We start from the raw sequence: 22,917 nt of genomic DNA on the forward strand, positions 1-22,917 counted from the left end.
ATTTCACCATTGCTGTGTTGGCCACAGACATAAGATTTTTGTATTAAAAATCCCCTTTTTGTTGATCCTGTCAAACATTGAAAAATTTCAAAAAAAAAAAAAAACTTTTTCATGGTTTTTTAAGTTGCTGTGATGCAGTTGCACAATTTCATAACAAGACTCCCAGATGTCCCAATATCAACTTTGCACATTATTTTAACCTTCTAATGTTTGCAGGTTGATTGGAGCCTGTCTTAGCTGTTTTCCAAAATAAGCAGTCATCTAAACACAAACTCAAGTGCCTGAACAAGATAGGATTTTCTTTTTTCTGGACGAGGAAACCAGAGTTACCTAATCAATCTGGACAGGCATAGCGTCAAGAACAGGGAGAACAAGCAAACTTTCCCACAGTTTCAAATTAAACACTTTTCTTGTTTCATGTTTTTTCAACACAGCATCAGTGAAACTTCCCAGCATTTCAAGGGGAATATGAGAGAAATATCCCATAAAATCACACGTCAGTATTACCATCTGGGAGTTGCTAATATGTCGCAATAAAAAGGAATTCAACAGAAAGAACCAGTTATATGCATTGAACTCCTCTCTTCATTTTTACTTAATTAAAATTCAGCTTGTAAATTGGATGGAAATACATTATTGTTGCCTTGCTGAATATGTTAAAGAGTTTGCTACAATTATGTAATCACTGCTGTGGAAAGTGTACATATACAAACAGTCATACTTACCAAGTGGCATGATATATGCAGCTGCACAGGGCCAGTTGCTGAAAAATGTTGAAAACAAAACACTGATTTAATCAGTTTTAAATGTACATATTTATTTTGAAAAAAAAAAAAAAAAAACTAAAAAGGGGAATTGCTCTTTGGACCACATCAAAGGAGAATTAGGAGGAAGATGTGGATCCTGTTGAAACTGAAGGAGTGGCCCAGCTCATGCATAAAGAACAGCAAGGGGAAGTGGCCTGAACTGCTAGCCTCATGCATATACATCACCCAACAACCCAGGTGACTGAATTTATACAACATGGGGGTCATGCTGTGAGCACCTCAGGGCTGACGGTTAATAGACTTAAAAATCCTAGGTACCTTAGAGCTGCTGTGTGCACAGTTATTGTGGTTAAGTTGGAACAAAGACCAAAGTAACAAGCTTATTCTTCTTTCCTCTTTTATAGGAAAGAATAATAGTAAACTACATCACAGTTAAGAGAAAGTGGTTCAAGATAAATAGCAAGCCAATAAACATATAAAATGTTTAAAGGAATCTAAGAAACATAAAATGTAAACCGAAGAGCTATTTCACATATTAATACAACCCCCGTTTCAATTAATTTGGAACATTACGTAAATCATAAATAAAAACAGAATATGATACATTTGTAAATCATTTTCAGCCTACATGCCATTGAAGTTTACCACAGAGACAAAATGTGTAATTTTGAAATGGATACATATTATTTAAACATTATTATTAAACTCCCTGCTGAAGGTTTTTGGTTTGAGTATGCCATCAGCACAGCATCAACTGAAATACACAAATGTGAAAACTCAAAATGTGACCAAATTGGAAACCCTAATACCACCCTTCTTGGCTGCTTTCTTTCTTTCTTTCTTTCTTTTTTTTATTCCTACAAGTATTTGACCTTAGTGGTATCATCACAGAACAGGAACTTCTAAACCTGTGAATTAGACTGTGCTCTAACCTAATTTATGCTCCATGGCATTGCACACTAAATTAAAGTTACGTTTGTCATTTGAAAGTGGTTAATCCATAGCTCTTCTGTAAAATCTCCCAATAGAATTTTACAAAAACAGCACATAAAAAGCAGCTCCAAAATATGAGTAAAGGGCTAGCTGCTCTAAAAGCCTTCATAAGATCCTGCCATGTTTTTTAATGATTTAACACAGTTATTCACGTGATTTGTCATTGCATTTGTTATTTAGCAGAAACACTGCAATTATGAAATTGTGTTCAAAAAATATATATTTATTATAGCTGCACTGCCTTCCACATTATGTCATAAACTGGTGTCAAGTTTCAAGGTGCCCACTAATCCTCATTACACAATCCCACCCCTGCATACACACACACACAAACACACACACGCACACACACACACACACACACACACACACCATTAGAAAAGCACATTCAGAGCCACCCACCTTTTAAACCAGACGTGACTGGCTGACATATCTGTATGGGGAGGCATTTCCCTTAATGGCATCCACTTTATCCCTTTTCTCCCCAGGGTTGTAGACCTTAACCCAAAATCCTTAGGGGTGAGATGTGTCTGAAGGGCTAGAATCTGTGTACAGAAAATAGCTCTTTCTGAGTTAAATTGATATTTCTTAATTTCCTATCCCCATTTCTATGATATGTCAGTCATTCAACCTCACTGCAAAAGAAAAAGTGTTTGGGTTATGCATTTTCATTATTATTCTTCACAAGAACTTGACCTCATTTTGTGTCATTTAGAATTAAAGGTATAATGGAAACATTAAAGTTGCATTTAAAAGGTTGCTGGATTTGCAGAGTTTGAGGTTCAAGATGCAACTTCTTTTCACACAAAGACGTTTTGAACCAATTTCAACAGAACGTAAACAGCTTAGCTTCCTACTTTATTATTTTGCCTATTGTATTTACCAGCCTTTTCTGTCACTGCTTCACATTTTTAAGTCAACTGTTGTCAAATCCCTTCATCCATTATCTTACACACTTCTGCTTGCAGGGTCACAAGGGGTGCTGGTGCTCATAATCTCCGTTTGTATTTGGGAAAGTGAATTTATAAGTTTTTTTTTTAGTCTGTCATTATCTAAAACTAAAATATAGACGTCCGTCGTAGGCTTTTTGTCACATTAGTCTGACAACATTTCAGGCTCAGATAATGAATGTTTTATCCATTACCTATTAAGCCACATAACATTTTATTATATGTTCACGGGACCATCCATCCATCCATCTATCAATATCCAAAATGATGACCCTCTTAATTTCCCTCGTTTCCTTATTTTATGTGTTTCTCTGGGTTGTATTTTTGGAAGATTTTGATGTAAATGTTGCCCTTGGTAGCTAGATGTGCTTGTTGCTGAGAATACTAATAGGACATCAGATGTCTTTCTGGGAATGGAGTAGAGGGTAGAGGTTGAGTGCTGGTTGTATAATAACCCTTATTCAGCTGAGATGGCTATCTTGGAGAGGGCTATCGGTGCCGGGGCCAGAGACACTGTGATTAGATTTCTCCTGTGTTGCTATTCTTCTCTGTCCCTGGGTTTTTCTTTGCCACTGTCCCCAGCATGTTCCCTTAAGCAATTTAACAGGTCTCTTACTGGTAATATTATTCAAAGAATTTGACAAAACAGAAGAGAGAATGGGAGAGAAAGTAGATGTGTTTTAGTATTGCTATTACAAATTAGCTTTCACACTTTGTGTTTAAAACCTATTAGCTCTTAAAAGCTTTACTCCAAGGCACAACTGCGTGCAAAACAGAAACCAACAAAGATAGATAATCACAGGAAAACATCAACTGCTGCCTACAATGTTTTTTTTTTTTTAAAAGACAAACTATTTCTACTTTGCATCTGCAAACTGAACTGTTGTCAAACAATAGGAATCAATGTGGTGGATTATGTATACTTTCTTGAAAAAAACCTCCTGATAGATTAGTTATTCTTACAGAAAAGTATCGTAGTAAATAGTTTTTTTTTTCTTTTTCAAACTTTTATCTCTACAGTGTACCCCTTTGTTTGCAAAATACACTTTTCTATTGTTTTCTTCATCTACTTCCATAATGTTTATTAGATTCTTTCTTTGTAATTTATACCATGAATTAGTTTTGTCAACCTCCGTGTCCTTCCTTTGCTCTCGCTCTGCCTGTGTCCCTATACTCCCTCTGTGGCTTTAGTGCACAGGCCTGCTTAAAGCCTGTGTCTGTATGCTGGAGCACTGGGTAATCAGTTAACCTGATTAGGCTGCTGATGAAATTAAATCATTGCCGTAAGTGAAAATAATAATATGAGTAATAGGTGCGGGGTATGGTGGAGCACATCACAGCACTTTGCTGCAGTCCCAGTCTGCTGGGATTCACCTCTCCCTCTTCATCATTAGTTATGACTCTCTCCACTCTGGGAGATCAGTGATGGCTCGGAACCCTGTACTTGTAAAGCCACTGATGTTGGCTTCACTTAAAAATTAATGGGATGTGCGGTATGGTAATGTCAACATCCCGTATGCAGCATAAAATCCTGACCAATGTACGGCAAGAACCTTCTGGTATTAGGGATTCATTTGCTTGGGTAGCTGTAGGGCAGAGCACTAACACCTAGGGATTAAGTGTCATGTGTGATACTGTAGCAAATTGGTCTAAGCAACTTTGAGATTTTCAGGATTTGTGCAGGTCAGTCAGTGGAGAAAGGCCCTAGAAATGCATGTGCCCGAGTAAAGTGCTAATTAAAGCTGTTTTAATTAGTCCCCTTCAAGGCATGACTGAGACGCCTTCATTCCACATCTGAGCTTGCAGTGGATGTAGTCACAGAGCTGAACTTGTGCCTGTATTACAAAATGGACTTCTTTAATCAGAGACACTTCTGTCACTCAGTGCATCATGCAACCCCAGTTATAATTAGGAATTTGGTATGCTGTCACGAGCAAAAAACAAGACCCTTTATTTTTCCAGTCTCTTAATGTGATGTGAAATAGTATTATATGAGATAACCATGTGCCCAGTTTTTCCATGATAATAATAAATTAATCTTTGCAATTATACAGTGAACAGAATAAAGATGGCTGATTCTTCCAGGTCTGTGTCTTGTTCATGAGGGATAGTAGGATGGAGCATGAGATGGACAGACAGATGGCATTGTCTTCTGCATTAATGAAGGAACTGCCCTCATCTATTGTGGTGAAGAAAAAGCCGAGGCAAAAAGTGAAGCTCACAATTCACCCGTCTGTCTATGATTTAATAACATGGTCATAGAATACAGATCAGATCCTGGGTGTAGCTGGCAAAAATGAGCCTTTTCTGTAAAGTTAAAGAAGAGTTGAGAAGCTCCATCATCCAGCAGGAACAGGGAGTAGAGCCACTGCTCCTGTGCATTGAAAGGTCTCAGCTGAGGTGGATCCGGCATCTAGTTAAGCGAGCTTACTGGGTGCCTCAGTTCAGAAGGTTTCTGGGTATGTCTTATTAAGAAGAAGAAGGCAGACCCAGAATTTGTTGTTGGAACTGTTGTTGTTGGATGAGATCTCCCTGAATGACCAGGCGAGTTTTACTCTCAGCAAATCTGTGCACAACTTTGCCATTTTACTGTGTTTCCCTCGTGGACCTTTTAATCTGACCTTGGAGAAGCTGAACATAATAGAAGCATGGATTCGCAGGTGGGCGCAAAACAGATGTCACACAATTGAATTCTTCAAGAGATGGATTTGCCAACAATACGTTAAGAGACATGAGATTATCCAGGAGAAGAGTTTAAAGGACCCACCTTTTTAACTTGGTCAAGATAATTCTAATCACAATAACCTTATCAAAGGCTTGGCACTGGTCAGTTGGTTGTAGAGATCCACTCTCAGCAAATCTGTGCACAACTTTGCCATTGATCAATAGTTTGCATGAGTTGATCCATCATCACAAAGTGCAGAAAGAAATGCACTTGCTCTTCTGTGATGGGGGACTGGCCCTCTGAGAACACTGGGATACGATTCTGTCCATATCAGTTGCCTTCATATCCAGGCTGGCTAACCCTAAAGTTCCACTCCCCCGATGAGTGATCTATTTATTTTTGCATGACCGCCTTTATTGACACAGCCTGTAAGCTTCAGGGCGAAAGATTGTATCAGACTCTATTTCCAGGAAAGTGAGCAGCCAACATACATGCCGTTTGTTCAGGAAAGCTGCTGGTGCCGTATCAGGTCAGAGCAGATGTAATGGTGGTATAATCTATCCCTGAATCCATAATCCAAGCATTCTTGTTTGCTCGTTCACCCACCTTTCTGCCCTCTTTTGCTCCTTCGCGCACATTCCCTCTGTCTCCTGCCTAATCAAATTAGTTTCAAATCCACTTAGTCAGTGTGTATTCTTGCGCTTCTGCAAATGTGGCCTGTAGTGGCCTCGGTTTAATGTTTTCCTACCATGAATTTAGAGCAATTTGTTGTCCAGATAGGGCCAGTGGTATCAAATGCATCAGATACAACTCTCGTGGTGTGAGGCAGAGCTACCCTGTGCAGATATGCTTTTCTAACAGATGGGACCTAGCAAGAGGCGTACATAAGTGCAGCACCTTCGATTGTATCTTATACATAGATCATTGATGACACTCGAAGAAGGGAGTTTGTAAGAACCAGGTGTATAACTTTGTAAAGCAAAATGCCGGCTAAAGCTTTTGTGGGCTTCAGATGAACTGGTATGAAGGATTAATACAGAGATGGTTATGAATAAGTGATGGAGAGGAAACAGCTCGAAACATAACAGTGAAAATGCCTGTAGTGTTTGAACCTATCGTTGAAATATTCATTGTGGTCTTATATCAGCTCAGAGACTACCTGTCTCAATTTAGTTTTGAGACAATGAGGTTTTCTTCCCCTCATATTTGGAAGTTGTCTTTTTGTATTCCATTCCCAGAACTCCCTTGATAAACACCAGATGTCCTGATTTAGGGGTCTCCAACTAAAACTGTGATTCAAGTTTCTGTCCTAATTTTCCTTAATTTAGTGCTTATCATGTTGCAAAGAGGCCGCTGTGATGACTGTAATGTAGGCATGAGGTCATTGGCTTGCCAAATGCTACTCTGCTGTGCCACTGGCCAGTATCTCAGTCGGTCAATCCTCTCCCATTTGGGATGTGGCCTTGAGCTTCAGATGCATATTACAGCTCTGGGTACTTCCCTTGTCATCTGAGAATGAATCACTGTTCTGGCTCCAGCCAGCGAAAAGGTCAGGCAATTTGACCCATGGGACTAATTGCCCAAAGACAGTAGGGAGGAGAACAATGACCACAGAGTGCACTAAGCTGTCATCTCTTAAACTGAAATGATGGTTCAATCATGCATGATTATTAGCTTTAGGAAAATTGCTTGGATTTTGTTTATATTTGAACAAGGGCCAACTGGTGTGGTGGTGTCTGAAGTGGTTTAAGAGTAATGATAATGGAATATACTATATGTCTAACGAAGTACCTCGTGTGCATCATTTATTAAACAAAACATGTCATAACCAATCACATTTCTCAAAAGAAAAAAAAATGATAGAGCACATTATGGTGAATGATGGCTTGGCAGTGTCATTTATTAACTGGACTTGTCTTTTGGAATAACTTTAGACATTATTATGTTATAATACTACAAGATATCCTATTTTGAAAATATGTTTGTATAACTCTAGGTTTAAACCTGATGTTTTTCAGGACAACATCTTAATTCAAATAAAAGAAAAATGCTTTATTGCCTCGGCAGTTTACAAATTGGTTGTATGGAACGCTTCCTCTTACAAATTGCTGACTATTTCCACAAAGCTCCTCTTTTGGAGCTGCAGTCTCCAGCTGAGCGTCCACCTCACACAGCTTCCCTCCCGCACGCCTTCACCACGAAGCTCCACCAGACTAGCAGCAGCAGCCATTAGCACACACCTGGTGGAATTGTGACTCTGTTGAGTTTACCATATGATCTACTTCTCAGTCTAACTGTCCTAAGAACAGCTGTAAAAGGCATAGTTGAGTGGCATTGTTGTGTTCAAATGTTGAAGTTGAAGGGTCAGAGTGGGAACTTCTTAATGAAACAGAGGCCAATTCCAAGGGAACAAATTGTGAAGTCAGATTACTTTGATTTATGTTTGTACTATGTGCCTGGAAATCACTGACATCCGGCCTGCTGATCACTGACATTTCAGTAAAATTGACGAACCAGAAGTTATGAAATTTTTCATATCTATGTAAAGTTTTCTTAAATCAGTTATTCTTAGGATAAGTTTAGGGGAAACATTCAGGTATATATGGTGAAATTTTCAGCAGACAATATGTATTTAAAATATTATCTAAGATTTAAACATATTTATGGTAATTTGTCTCCACAATTTATCAAAATAATTTACTACATATAAATAACCTGCGAGGCAGTGGTTAAGTTTGTGCATCCCAATTGGGATAGAAACATAAGTTGGTTTGGGGTACAAAGTGGAAACGGATAAGGACGCAATAACACCTTATTGATACAACATTGTGAATATGAATTGGTGATAGGATAAATTAAGCTGGAGCTGTGAAAAAAATGACAAAAACTCAAAATTCTAAAAAGCTAAAAAGAAACAAGTTTGAGTGAGATTTTCCTCATAAATCCATGTTTAGGAGACGTTTTGACTTCCTAAGACGGTGCTTTTTCATGGCCTCTTTTCCTGTTTCCTCCACAGAGGACCTTCTGCCACCAGGCTTCCCTAACATTGACATGGGTCCTCAGCTTAAAGTGGTGGAGAGAACTCGAACGGCTACCATGCTCTGTTCTGCCAGTGGAAAACCTGACCCAGAAATCACCTGGTACAAAGACTTCCTGCCCATAGATCCAAATACAAGCGATGGACGGATCAAGCAACTGCGCTCTGGTAAGGAAAGCTTATGCTATGATTTTTTTTGTTGTTGTGTTCTTTCTTTTGCAGCAGATTCCCGCACTTCCAATATCAGTAAATATCAGTAAATTTTATGTTTTTACAAATCATGTGTCACAATTCCTTGATTTGATTGTTTAAATTGACTACTAATAAGTCCGGTTAGAATAAAGGTGAATTACACTTCAACATTTCAATATCCAAAAAAAAACTGTGTCTCGTTGGACAGTGACAACATTGTCCGCATTCTGCACAGTGAAATCAGATGTGGAAATGTATTCTTGTTCAGATTGATTAAAGCCCACAGATTGCCCCAGTAACGCAATGTCTAATTATATTGCTAATTAAGAGCAGGCCCTGCAGTGGCTTTGGGCAACAGGGGTAGATATTTTAGGTCGATGATTTGTCACCATTTGAAAAATCCAATGACTCTCCTTTGATTTGTTGCTGCAATCGTAAATCAGGAACGAGGCCTCTAAATAAAGATTCTGTCACCATTGAGTTTCTGCCCTAATTGAGACCCCTGGAAGGCTGCACAGTCAGGATTATTGATATGTCATCTTATTATTAATCCCTTACAAAGGCAGAAAAATGAGTAGTGGTTGAATATGATTTTACATATCTGTATGCTTTTGTAACTACTTTTCTGCAAGAAAAGTAGTCAAAAGTAGTTTCTCTACTTTTCCTCTGGAGAAAAGTTGTTAAATGTATATCTTTGGATAAAGGTCTGATTCAAATATTGCATGTGATGTTACAGATTTCTGGAGTCCATTGTAAAAAAAAATTCAGTGCTGTGTAAAAGTATTTATACCTGTTAAACTTTCATACTTTATCGCACAGCAAGCACAAATGTAATTAGATTTAATTGGAAGTATATGTGATGGCACAACAGAAAATAATCAACAATTTGAAATATATCTTTATTTTTTATACATAGTATAAAAAGTTTGGCCTATTTTACTCTTTTACATCTAAAAAATACAGCGTAATCAGGATACTGACCTGATTATCATAGGTAAAAATGTTTCTTTGTTACATGAAAGAAAACAGTCATTATGTTCCTGAGAATAATTACAATCAGGACATAACACCTTTTCAGAAAAAAACAAAATAGTTCCCAAAATTGTATTGATGAACTTCGACTCTTCACATTTTGTAGTGTGAAGATATCTTGATACACACAGTTGGAATGTGTCCTGGGATGTCTTTCCCATACATATTAATCCCAGTCAGATCAATATTTTATAGACTGTAATGTTTGTTTTTCAGTTACATTTGTTTTCCCCATCAGCAATTTACTATCCTGTTCTTTGATCGTTTAAATGGCGAGTTCCAGCTTCTGAAAAACTGTTTAACCTGTCAAACTGTAAAAATCTTTAACCTGTTCCATGTGCCTTTGTTAGTTTTAAGCTGCTATGGATAAAAGAGATCCAGCTTCCAGTGTTGTCTAACCTCTGTATCATCTGTCTGTCTGGCTGTCTGATGATGCCTTGAACTTTCTTTGTGTTTGCTGTTTAACAGTTGTTCTGCTGTCTCTCTGTTAAAATGTTTGTCTTTGTTGGTGTCTGAGACCGTGATGTGCGTCGTCGCACATCACAGGGCCTTCAAACACCTTGCATTTGTTTTTGATTCATAGCACAGTTTAACATCAACATTAACATGATCAAATAAGAAAAAAAAATAACCGAATAAGCTACGGCTATTAACATTATTATTACAAAGTAAGTAAACATTAATAATAATCATAAATTAAAAATTAAGTTGACACATAAAATACACCATTGTTAGAAAAGCGCAACAAATAACTAGATTTTAACTAATTTGGATAATTGGCAATCTTAACCTAACTTTATCCATAAAAATGCTATGTTGTTATTTTTTTTTCTAATTACTTTTTCTTGCTTTGTCATTTTCAGAAAGATTTGGTAAGTGACTTGCAAAGCCCATAAAACCAACTCACTCTCCTTGAAGCAGACGGCATAAACCACTTCCCAAAATGCATGCATCTCTCGCTCCCCAACTCTTGCCTTCTCCCTTTCTTTAATGTGTTCCCCATGGTCTTCCTCTGTTCATTTTTAGCATTTTCTTTTGGTTCCCCCCAACTTTTGCTACACTCTAAAAAGTGTTTTTGGATATAGTTCATTTAAAAGACTTTGTTTTTTTACATTAATTAACTTAATTCATTTGGTTTATTGCTGACAACGTGCTAACTTAAATTAAGTAACTTAAATGATCTTTTTACTTTGACTTTACTTGAAACAATTGAGTTCAATGCCAGTTTGGTGACCTATGTCTGACCAACTCAGTTTACCAAGTTTTACAACTCAGTATATTATGATCATCCAACTCAATTCATTAAGTTCATCCAACTCAATATTCTATGATCATCCACCTCAATTCTTTAAGCTTATCCATCTTAACTTACAAAGTTTTTCAATTAATTCATTAATTCATTGTGTTTAACATGACAAATTTAAGTGACTCTTACTCAAATCATTTGTTTATTTTTAATAGATAATTCAAATCTCTTTGGCTTAATTTTACAGAAACCGAACTCAAACATTTAAGTTGCTCCAAACTAAAAAACTAAAATATCCAATATTACATTATCACTCACACTGTGCTTAAAATACAGCTAGAATTTAAATTATTTTAAATATATGTTTTGACATGTTATTTTAGTTTTTCAAAGACCCCGTACACTGAAAAATGCATATAGTAGATCCAACTGAATTGATCTGCTCTGATTGGTAACAAGTAAATCCAATGTAATTTATGACGTTGGCTTAACTTGACAAATTTAAGTCAGTCTTACTCAAAAAAATTAGTTTACTTCAATTAAAGAAGTAAATTACTAAAATATCTCTATTTTAAAAGGTTTTTTGGGGGGTCAGGCTGCCTTTATTTGAAAGTAGTTAGAAAGGAAAGTGACTAATGACAGCATGGGAAGATATGCAGCAACGATCATCAGACTGGAATCGAACCTGCGACGGCCGCGTCGAGGACTAAGGTCTCCTTATGAGTTGTGCTCTACCCTAGTGCCACCACAGCACCCTGGTTGATACATGATCTGTCCCAGCGTCAGGATATTAACACGGCATTGAACTTAATTGTTTCAATAGACTTTTTAGAGTGTCTTCTAAAGTACACTTCTTAGAGTGTGCTCTCAAAAGTGTATTCGGAACACTTTTGAGAGTACCCAATATCACCACCTCAGAATCATAAAGCTGTTTTAAACAACAAGCAGCTTATTAGCGATGTATGTGTACTAGTGGATGTGTTAAACATAACTTCTTAGAACAACATTTATTAGCACCACTAGAAGACGACGTGAGGCGGGCAGTGTTAAAGAACTGACTCAAGAAAAAAATCATCACCTGCTACTGCAGCTGTAACAGTACAGTGACCTACTTAAATTTAGTGATGGGGAATTTGAAATTACTGGAGGTAGATTAAAAAGATTTCGTTATGTAGATGCTAATTTAAAATGTTATTATTGTTAAATTACTGCGTTTTTGCAGGGATCGCCCTACCCCCACAAAACACCGTTTAAAACAATTTTGATTACCTCATTTCCCCATAAACCTGCCTTTAGCCTCCTGACAAAAGTTCTGTCAAACACAAAGACCTGATGCAACAGAAGCAGTACCTCCAGTTAAGTACTGGAAACAGTTTGGTGGAAAAGACCCCACTGAAACTGAAAATGAGTGTTATATTGATAGCGAAGGCAGAGTGGTCTGCCTACATTAGCAAAGTTTGAAGTGGGGATTCCTCGTTGAGAAAATCCTCCACATCTTTTATTTAGGATTACCAAAATTATTTAGATTTGATATATTATCGGACTATTGATCGAGAGAATATCCATCTATCCTTCCATTCTTTCATTGCTCCATCCATTAATCCATCTTGTTGCATTTGGAGTAATAATGACTCCTCACTGAGTGGCTTTTTATACCATATCAGTTCAGGTTTTGTTTCTCTGTAGGAAAAGACACATTCCTACCTGCTTCAGTCAGCACAAAATGTTTTACTTTCTTTCTGGGGCTGATCATATTTTGCACATAATTTGTCTCCTTCCTGAACTCTGTGATGGATGGACAGACATATGTTTTTCATACATGAGCATAACTATTTCAATAAAAGGTGGGGCCATCAGCCAGGTCCAAACTTCTCTAGTTTCTTGCTTTTGTGCCTCTATTTAACTGAAATGTTATACATTGGCTCCTCAGAGTGTTTTAGTGCCATGGGATCATCATTAATGCTTTCCCAAATTGCTTAAAGATTTATTAATCTCAGTGCATGGAAACGTCAGATTATGATAAGATAAATTAAATGTAAAATAACCCTGTGGTATTTAGCAACTAGGAATGATTTTAAGAATTATGATGATGATTAAAAACAAAGTGGACTGAAATCTGATGGTTGACTTTGGATGATAAGAAGAGTACTTTAACCTTCAGAATCTATAGTTTGTTCCAATAAATCCTACAAAGTTATAGACAGATTTTTCTAGCTACTAGAAAAATGTGGCTCGACTGTGAACCCTCTGAAAACAGAAATAATAATAATAATAATAATAATAATAATAATAATAATAATATTGCCATTGTAAAAGGAGAAAATGGTGTTTGCAAGATAGCTCTCTAGCTGGTAGAATAGCTGGCAGACTGGTTCCGTATGTTCCAGACATGCTGTGCTGGTGGGGCAGTGATATTTGCATCAGGGTCCCCTAAGGAGTTCCTTTAGAGGTGTGTTGGGAGCCTGACATTTCTCCCCAGTTCCCATGACTGCAGACCCCAGGCCTTCACTGGCCTTGTCAACTAGAATGATTCACTACAGGCCACAATGACAGTGAGAGGATGAGAATTCATAAAGATTATCGGCCCCTTTATTTAAAAAAAAAAATAAATAAATGCTTAAACTTGATGTTGCAAGGATCGTCACTCTCTCAAATTTTGAATTTGTGTGCGTTCAACCACACATGTCGGCATCAAAGGCTCTCTGGAGAAGAGAGGCTGGGACCTCTGCAGATGTAGTAACAATAGAGCTTTTTTTCTGGGCTGCTACCACACAACCAGACTCATGAGGGAGGGGGCTTGGAGCAAAGTGAAGGTCAGCCAGATGCCCTCTGGAGGGTGGTCAGACTTTGACACTCAGCCAATCACGCAACTTCGTTTGCCTTACATGCAGATGTGCAACATCTCGGGCCAGACTGCCTCTGGATAGCCTTTAGTGCTACTTTTTTTAACGCTTTCAGAAGGTTGTTGAACAAACCAGATGGATGTTCTATAGAAATAAAATAATACTACATTTGATAGTTTGAGGAAGATGCCGCATGTGGAGATGTATTTAGGTCATTGTTCCGCTAATCTACTGTATTCAATACCTGGTTGACCGAAGCTTAGAAGGAAAGCTTATGGCCAAAATGTTTTGTGTCGTACCAGTGGATTTGATATTGTAATTGAAAACCACATGTGCCCAACAGTCTAACTTGTTGTTTTTTGTTGCTTTTTTTTTTACCTGGTTTAATTTGGTCTGCTTATGGTGTTTCAGTTTTGAAAATTAAAATATTCGACAAATACTAGACCCTCACCCACCTCACTAATTTTATTTCACCCTATTTTACCTTTTTGTCACTTTTTTTCTTTTTTTGATTGATGTAAACTGAACTCCCTTGTATAAACCTGCTCTATTAACCCTAACCTTGCTCTAACCTTAACCTAACTTGACCTCTAACCTCTTAACTCCTAGCTAAAATTCATCTCAGCTAAAGCTAAATAAACCAGCTTCCTGCAGCCTCTAATCAATTCTAACTCTAACAACATAACCTTCCCAGTGTCCCATGTCCTTTGTCTTGTGACTTACCTAACTATATGTATCATTTAAAAAATATATATATTAAAATGTCATATTAGTTTTGTCTGGTTTTTCAATGACTCTCTGTTTTCATTAATGACCATATATGAATTTTGTGATGTGTTCACAACAATTATTTTAATGCTTGTTTATAGAGCACTGTGAAAGTCATTACATATTCATCAGTTAATATACTGTTGTTATTATTATAATTTTTATTATCATTATTTTTATTACTGTTGTGTCAATCGGCATCCTTATATTCCGGGTCTAAAATTTTTAGGCAGTTTTAATAAAAATTCAAGCACAGCTAAGACACATTGTTAAAAAAGAATATAACGATGGAAGGTTCATTGCAAACCAGACAGAACTTTAAACTCAATGAGTACTAATTTTTGGTATCACAAAAGAAGATCCTTTATGCATAAATACAATAACAATTTAACAATATTGAAATTTTCTCTCTTATCTAGAGTACATTCACCGCCTGTTGTATTACATATTTTTGGCCCGGTAAAGGTTTTCTGTGTTTTTGAATTCTTATTCTTGACATGATGACCAAAAGTTAGAGTATAATTTAAGAAGACTAGGAATCCCCCCCCCCTTTTTTGTAAAAATAAAAGCTTCAGAAAAGCCACCATATCCATTTTTTTAAAGAATTAAAAAAAAAATGGTTCTATGTGTGAATTCAATTGTTACCAATTATGCATTTTGAAATATGTGTTGTCTAGCATTTATCATTATGCTGATATAGGACTATATGGAGAGATGATTTGCTGTGGTAACTCCTGAAAGGGGAACCCAAGAGGAGACAAAGGTTAATTTGTTATGTGTATAATACTGAGCATAATGCCACTCATTTTTGGTAAGATCAGATATTGTAATATGGACTTTCCATTTGTGAAAGAGGAAAACTATAGCTTACTTACAAGTAAGTAATTGTTGGACATTAATACTTAGTTTAAAATAGCTTGAATGTATGAGAAGGTTGAGATCTTCATGGATAAACTTGATGAAAAGTACATAGCTTTGATGCTTAGCACTGGGCCAGCAGGCCAGAAATGTGAAATAGGGCTCCTCTCTGGGATTGATTTGCCCGGCTAGCTTTTTGAAAACACAAGGAAGGGCACAGGTTTACTGAGGAAATAGATTTGCAAGGAAGTACTGAGACACTCCATATATAAACAGAGTGAAAGACAAAAAATAGAAAGAAGTAAGCAAAAGGGGAATAAAAAGAAAACAGGAAAAAAAGCAATAAGATGAATGGAAAAGTTATTTTAAATTCAAAGGGGCTGAGGCCAAACTGCTTTCCTTGTGCAAACAGATTTAAGCTCTGTAGCAAAGACATCTTTAAAAACCCACCATCCAAGAATTGGGAAAAAAAAAAAAAAAAAAAACCTCAATATTTTATTGTCCCTAATGAAGCATTTGGCTTGCAGGCGAGTATGTAACAATATACCTTCTCAAAGTAAATAATAAATAAAAAACGAAGCTCTTAGTGAGAAAAAAAAACAAACAAAACAGAAGCAGCCAGGGGATCAAATGACTGCAGAGACATGATGAACCTCAAGGCAGAGTCCTTGTCACATTTAAGAAGGTTTATGTCTTGCACAAGAAAGAATAACTTTTATTTAAAATATGAAGTGTTACCTTAAGTTATAGTATGAAATTCTAGCAAATCTTTGTTTCCAGTATCAAATACTCTTGCTGTTATACACACCTCTTATGGTTGGAAAAAAAAAATGCTTAATGATACCAAATTAGCAAATCAAATTTATCATGTTCTGCTCAGTTTCATACCTGAGTTTCAGGTATGATAAAATACTTCAGGTTATTAATTCTATCAAATTATTGCACTTCTCATCAAAGAATATTTAAAGCAACAATTTAAAAGAAAGCCCCAATCATAAAAGCATGTTCTTTCTTTTGTGATACCAGCAGAGAAATACATTTTATTTATTTATTGTCTGTTAAATAATTTCTAATGGTATTATAACTTAGTTCAGTGACCTTTCCATCCCAAATACTTTCTAACGTATACTAACATTAACCCAGAGCTGAACTGATGTTATGTCTTCACTTTTGTGTCTCCTCCAGAGGGTACCCCGATTCGAGGTAAGGTGCTTAGAGTAAAAACGAACAAATAAAAGAACAGAATAAACATATTTTAACTGAATCATAAACAAACATAACCACCTCTAATCCAACCAAAGTTACTAAATATGAGAGACGAAAAAAAAAAAAAAAAAAAATCAAATTTGTACTAACATCATTATGACATTCGTGTCTGTCTACCATGTTTTCTGTACGCTCAGACCTGTGTGTTTCAGTCTCATCTCATTGTTTATGTATTAGTCTTACATGTGTGTTCTGTGTTTTCCCTTTCTCTTCACTAACGTGTATGTTCAATGAACCCACTGAGCAATGTGACATTAGAAAATAGTGGTGTTGTACCTCGACAGCTAAATATTTTGAGCAAACCCATAGCTGTAAATGAGCGGAAATGAAAAGCTTGGAGTCGGTGGCCCTGGATGTTGATAAGACCAGACTATGTTCTGCTGGAAACTGTTTAAGACTTCAGTAACCTCATTTCTTCCCTCTCCTTGTCTGCTTTGATCTTTCCGTTCACCGCCACGTCACGTATGTAAATGCACCTCCCTCGTACTTTGAGATATGTCAGGGGAAAAAACTGGCATAAATTACTTTTGATTTAATTCCCTCCACTCTGCTCTACAGCAGCTTGTACCTACAAACCTAAAGGGGGGTGTTTCTGGGTGCACTGGCTGCCTTCTGAGAATTGGCAACATCCACAGTTTTCTCACCGTGCAAAAATCAGCTTTGATAACGGCGGCGGATTAACGGAAGGATATAAAGGAAAGACCACAGTGACATAGATGTAAAGGCGCTCAACTCCTGTGAATTACACAAAATCACTGCACAATAAATTCCTCATCTCCCCTCATTATTCTTTTCATTTCCCCCGACAATTTAACTTTCACTTGTAATTATCCATCAGGTGTTATTGCTCAAACATATTCTTCCCTGGTGACTCAATGTGATTTCAGTGTGTTTGTTGAAAAATGCCTTTGTTCCACAGCCTGAACAGGTAAGTGAATTTCTCAGTTTGACAGGATTGGCCATGTATTTGAAAGGATGCAATAAACGTTTGTGGTTTACAGTTTTGCTACAGCCAAAGAAATGATTATATATTTTTTTCAATGCAGCTCTCTTTGAGGTTAAAGTCATGCATTTCTAATCATACATTAACATCATGAAGTTTTAGTCACCTTTTAAAGCCTTCACTCATTAAAGATATAACCAAACTCCCTCTTCATCTCTTTGTTTGATTAAGAAAGGCTCATAAATCATATTGCAGTGAACAAAAGCTAACATTATTCATGGACTTTGTATTTGCATAATTAGATAAGCAGCCTAGGGCTTTTTTTCCCCCCACTGCATTACTCTATGCCTATGCTGACTTGCCTTTAGGAATGTGTGGCCTATATCAAAATAGACAAGACTACATATCACATGCAGGCACAGACTATTTTGTGATAACAAGGTTACACTGGAATTTGAAAAGGTTTGGTTTCAAAAATCACTAAAGTGTTTTGTTTGTGATAACAAGGTTACACTGGAATTTGAAAAGGTTTGGTTTCAAAAATCACTAAAGTGTTTTGTTTGTTTATGGCATGTTTTAACCCACATTTAATACAGAAAAAGAGAAAGTGCTGAAATAACCAGAGTTTTCCCCAGCAGTATGTTGCACAGAGTAACTCTGCTCGTCTATTACATCTCCATATCAACAACAAAGACAAAGTTGGTTGTTTATTAAAAAAAAAACTCTAAAAAAAAAACTGATAATTTTTTGATAACCAAGAAAACCCAACCCATTGCCGTTGCACAGTTAGTACGGTACATTTAATTGAGTCACGGTTAAAAAGTTATAGAAAATGACCCAAACTTTCTGAATCGGTTACTTTGTTTCTGTCATAGTGAGGCAATTTTATTCTCACCCACAGCCAGGTAGCTGAAAGAAGGCTTCCACACCACTGCTCACAAGAAAGCCAAATTGGAATGTTTTTTTGTTTGTTTGTTTGGTTGGTTGGTTTTTGTTTTGTTTTTTAAAAGAAAGCTTGCATGAAATCAACTTTTTTGAGCTTTAAATCATGTTATAATTTGATTTCCTCATCAAAAACATACCTGGAGCGTTGCCTTGATTCTTTCATGCATGCTTGAGAAATCCTCAAATCTCCAACATCAGCCATTCGGGGGTGCCTAACCAAACGCTTACTCTTACCTACTTAACCAAAAATCTTGTTCTCGGTGCTTTTTAGTCTCCAGCTGAGCTTCCGTTTCACAGATCACTTCTTCCTTTGCACCTCCTCCACTCAGCTCCTCCAGACTACCGTCAGCGGCAATTATCAAACACCTGGTGGAACTGTGTGTCCGCCGAGCTTATTATACAAACTAATTCTCAGTCCAGCTTTTCTAAGAACAGTTGTAAACGGCCTAATGGAGGAGAATTGTTGTCATGAGGTGCTGAAGGTGGAGTGTCAGAAAGAATAATAGCTTCTTACAGAGGCAAACTTGAAGGTGTCTCTTGAAGTTTGCATTGAATTGACAATTGACGGTAACGGTTGCAAGATTGTGTTATAAAGCGGTACACTGTGCCTGGAAAATACATAATATCCCTCTTTAAAATCATGCTATGCTTCTTTATTCAAAATAATCACATAAGTACTTTGGTGATCATACCAGCCTATTCTAGCAAAATGCAGCCCCATTCCCAAGTCTTTTTCGTATCACTTTCATGCAAAAAATAATTTGGATTTCAGAAATAGAATTTATTTCGCTTTGATACGGAACCATGCAGGTGCTGGCCTTGAAGTGCGAGACGTGTGTAAAAGGCAGCTTAACTTCCTACCTGCGTCATTACTGATTCCATAGAAGCGCTAAAAAACAACAGATGGGCTCTGACAACAATGGCATCACACGTGGAGCCCCATGCTGCTGCGGTCGCAGCGTAGTGACCTTGTGGTGGTGACAGAGCATTGCCGGAGTGACGGCGAGGGCGCGGACGTAGGAGCGAGACAGAGGGAGTATAGCGAGTTCAGACGTGGCTGCCATGTAGTGACACTGGCTGTCTTCAGTCATGCAGCTATTAAAACCAAGAATATGCAGCTGAAATCCACTGCCTCTGAGATGTTGTCATTCACAGCGGCCAAATGTGTTTGAGTCATCTGCAGCACTGTTACTTTGTATGAATTTTATTTGAAGTGGCTTTCATACAAAATGTGAAGCCTACCACCTAGGTAGCATTCATGTAGCCAAGCTGCAATTATTAAACATAAAGCATAAGTATCTCTTTAAATGTTTTTTCCCCCACTTCATATCAGAAAACTAAAGCTTTCAATATTTTTTTTAAGAATCCTACAGTTGGCTCTGCACTTAAGTGGGTATAATTCATGTACTGCAAAGGTTATTATCTTTATGTGTCCACCGATTCAGTAAGCTGCTAATTTGGAGCTCTAATTGGACTATAGTAGAGCATTAGTGAGCAGTGTTTGGATGAGGAGAAATGAGGGACTAATAGGAGCTGCGAACTGCAAAAGCAAGATAAAATGATGAAAAGAGCAGTGTGCCACCAGCAGGCCTGAGCGGGATGCAGAAGGAGCAAGAGGGAGGGAAAGAAAGACTAAGGCTTGGCCAGCCATTTTGTAGATCGCCTAAACAAATCAATCAAGGTCCGCTGGAGCACACTAATTGAATTACACAAATGGGACTGAGGGTGGGGGACTAGGAGTTGAGAGGGATGCACACATGGTGAAACTGCTATAAAGCAGCGTGCGGGGTGGGCAGATCACAGCTTCAGGCACTTTTGGAAATTAATCATCCATGCCGACCCCTCCTCACTTTTCTTTTACTCCCATTTCTGTCATTCTGTGTTTGCGTGCTTTTCTGTCACTTCAACTCTTCCCTCCACCTCTTTCCACTGTTATTCTCTTTCTGTGTTTCTCTCTTGTCATTTTCTTGTTGTCAAGCAGGTTTATTTATTATTTATTTTCATTTTTTGTTTTAAAAAAGAGATATAAACCTTTAGAAACATGTTAAAACGGGGTCTTCTTGGCAGAATGTTTAAAAGCAAAAAGACGTTCCCTAAGGACAAAAATCACCCATGCCGACCCCTGGCCAACATTTTAAATAAAATAAGTCTGAAAATCATTTTCTAAAATAAAGTGTTGGGCCGTGTCCAGACAGTTCCCTTTATCAAACCCTTGGCACCTCACTGCTCATCAGATCAACCTGCACAGTGTTGTTAAATAGGGCAGCTGTCGTGGCTGGGACAACTGTTGTAGACTCTGCTCCCATTACAGCCGTTTCCACTGAATGGATGAAGACAGTGAACATGCTGCGAGACAGCCATGAGTGGGTAGCAGTGGAGGATGAAAGATGTAAGTGTTTGGTGATTATTCTGACTAAATTGAAGAGGAACTGGTCCAGATGGAAGATGAGGTTATCATTTTCAGGAAGTATGTGTCTGCCTTATATAGATTGTTTATTTTGGATTAAAAACCCCCCCAAAAATGACAGTACATTAGTAAATGAAAAAAAAAAGTTTCAGTGTTCTCTTTGAATATAACGTTGAATATAACTTGACTAGTATTTTATTTATTTTTTTACATCAGTGTAGGGACTAAATGGACTTTATCGCATCAATTCCCTCTATTACTTTCCATCAGCAGTCACGTCTATTTTATTTTAGCTTTCCGTATCATTGCAGAAGAAAATGCCTCACACAGTATTTATCAAATTTCATTATAAAGTTTCTTTCAAAAGTATTCACACGCCTTGAAGTTTCCCATCTTTTTGATGTTACAAGTTCAACTCCATGCACAAACAACCCAGGCCGGGGGTTGTTTCCCGGCCTGGAGTTTTGTGATTGTTTCATGTCAAAAACTCAAAGTATATACTTTTTTTTGTTGTTGTTGTTGACGAGGCATTGTTTAAGATGCATAAATATTTCCATTTATAAATAGAAATCTATAATTAGAATTTTAATTATCAAAGTAAATCAAAGTTATATAACTATGTATTTACATTTTCTCCAGGGATGTTGGTCATATTATTCATAACAAGAGTTTTTTTTTTCTTTCTCTTCAGTTGAAGTCAGAATCGAATGATGTCATACAAGAACTAGAATTGTTATTCAAAACTTTTTTTTATTTTTTATTTTTACAAGCAAACTATTCGTACCAGCTGTTTTTGTAATTGCTTCTAAAATGAAGCAAACCCAAATTGTTTGCAGCAGTTATGACCATTGATGTTTATGATAAGACCTAAAAGCTGTAGGGAAAAAAAAAGGCCCAGCATCCTATCAAACTGCTTGGTGGACTCGCTTAATAAGCACACTAACAGCCATTTTGTGGGGGGAAAAAAAGCCGTTTACCACCAAGCATGTCTTTATCTGTAAACACTCATGGTGCGAGCAGATTCAGTGCATGGCTTTATTTATTGCATTCATAGAAGATAATTTTTGCCATTTACTTCATTCCTTATGTTTCCGTCTTTTCTTGATAAAAGAAGAAAAGAAGAAAAATGCCCCTGGCCACATGCGCTCTGGTGAGCCACGGGCTGGCGGAGGACGCAGAGTGCAATTATGCAAAACACACACAGAGTGCAGTCACTTAAAGAAAGAGAGACAGACAAAAGGAAATGATAGTAAAAAAAACCCTGGTGTTCCTGGAGCTTCAGGATATGAAAGGAGATCCGATTCATTCTGCTTCTTAGAAGTCAGTTGGTATTGACTATAGTTTAACTGGGTATTCTGCTTTAATTGCAAAATGTAATATTCACATTTGAGTGATTAAAATTAATCAATGCTTCTTTTGGAAAACAGAATAATATTAGACAACATGTTATTGTGGCAGAAATGTAGACTCACCAGTCACTTTCACATGTTTTCAATTGGTTAAGGATACAAATTTTGATAGACTGCAATGAGTCACTGCCATAGGAAATGGCAGTGACTCAGTGCATTCAGACATCTAGATGTGCCATCATCTACACCACGCCGAGGATTTTATTTTATTTTTTTCACAGCTAGTTTTCAGGTTTATAGAGAATGGTCCAAAAAAAAGAGGCAAAATTCAGTAACCTTATCAGTCAGTTGACTGAAAGTGTCTTGTTGATGTCAGATGAGAATGGGCAGACACGTTTACGTGAAACCTGGCTGTTTGAACCATTAGTGTCCACCTGAACACCACTGAATGGCTGCTGTCGACCAAAGTATTGTTACTAACTGCTTTCCACCGTTTAAGATCAAGTCAAAATTGGCCTAATCTCTGAGAAATCCAAGCAAGATGTACCAGATAAAGAGGCAAGTGTGTGTATAGCATAAAACCTAACTGGTAGCACGTACTCCTAAAAACATATATATATATATATATATATATATATATATATATATGTTTTTAG

General features: G+C 37.2%; 1 protein-coding gene across 1 annotated transcript in view; it reads left to right on the forward strand.

Moving 5' to 3' along the window:
* The window catches only part of ptprsa (protein tyrosine phosphatase receptor type Sa), a 271,953-nt gene that overhangs the window by 149,874 nt on the left and 99,162 nt on the right, over nt 1–22,917 (forward strand). The window contains exons 6-8 of the mRNA XM_007541279.2: nt 8,392–8,580; nt 10,500–10,508; nt 16,537–16,554. Of these exons, the coding sequence (XP_007541341.1) occupies nt 8,392–8,580; nt 10,500–10,508; nt 16,537–16,554 (216 nt within the window). The remainder of the gene's footprint in view (nt 1–8,391; nt 8,581–10,499; nt 10,509–16,536; nt 16,555–22,917) is intronic.

This window comes from Poecilia formosa, unplaced genomic scaffold (assembly GCF_000485575.1).
Source record: "Poecilia formosa unplaced genomic scaffold, Poecilia_formosa-5.1.2 Scaffold10, whole genome shotgun sequence".
Classification (NCBI taxonomy): domain Eukaryota; kingdom Metazoa; phylum Chordata; class Actinopteri; order Cyprinodontiformes; family Poeciliidae; genus Poecilia; species Poecilia formosa.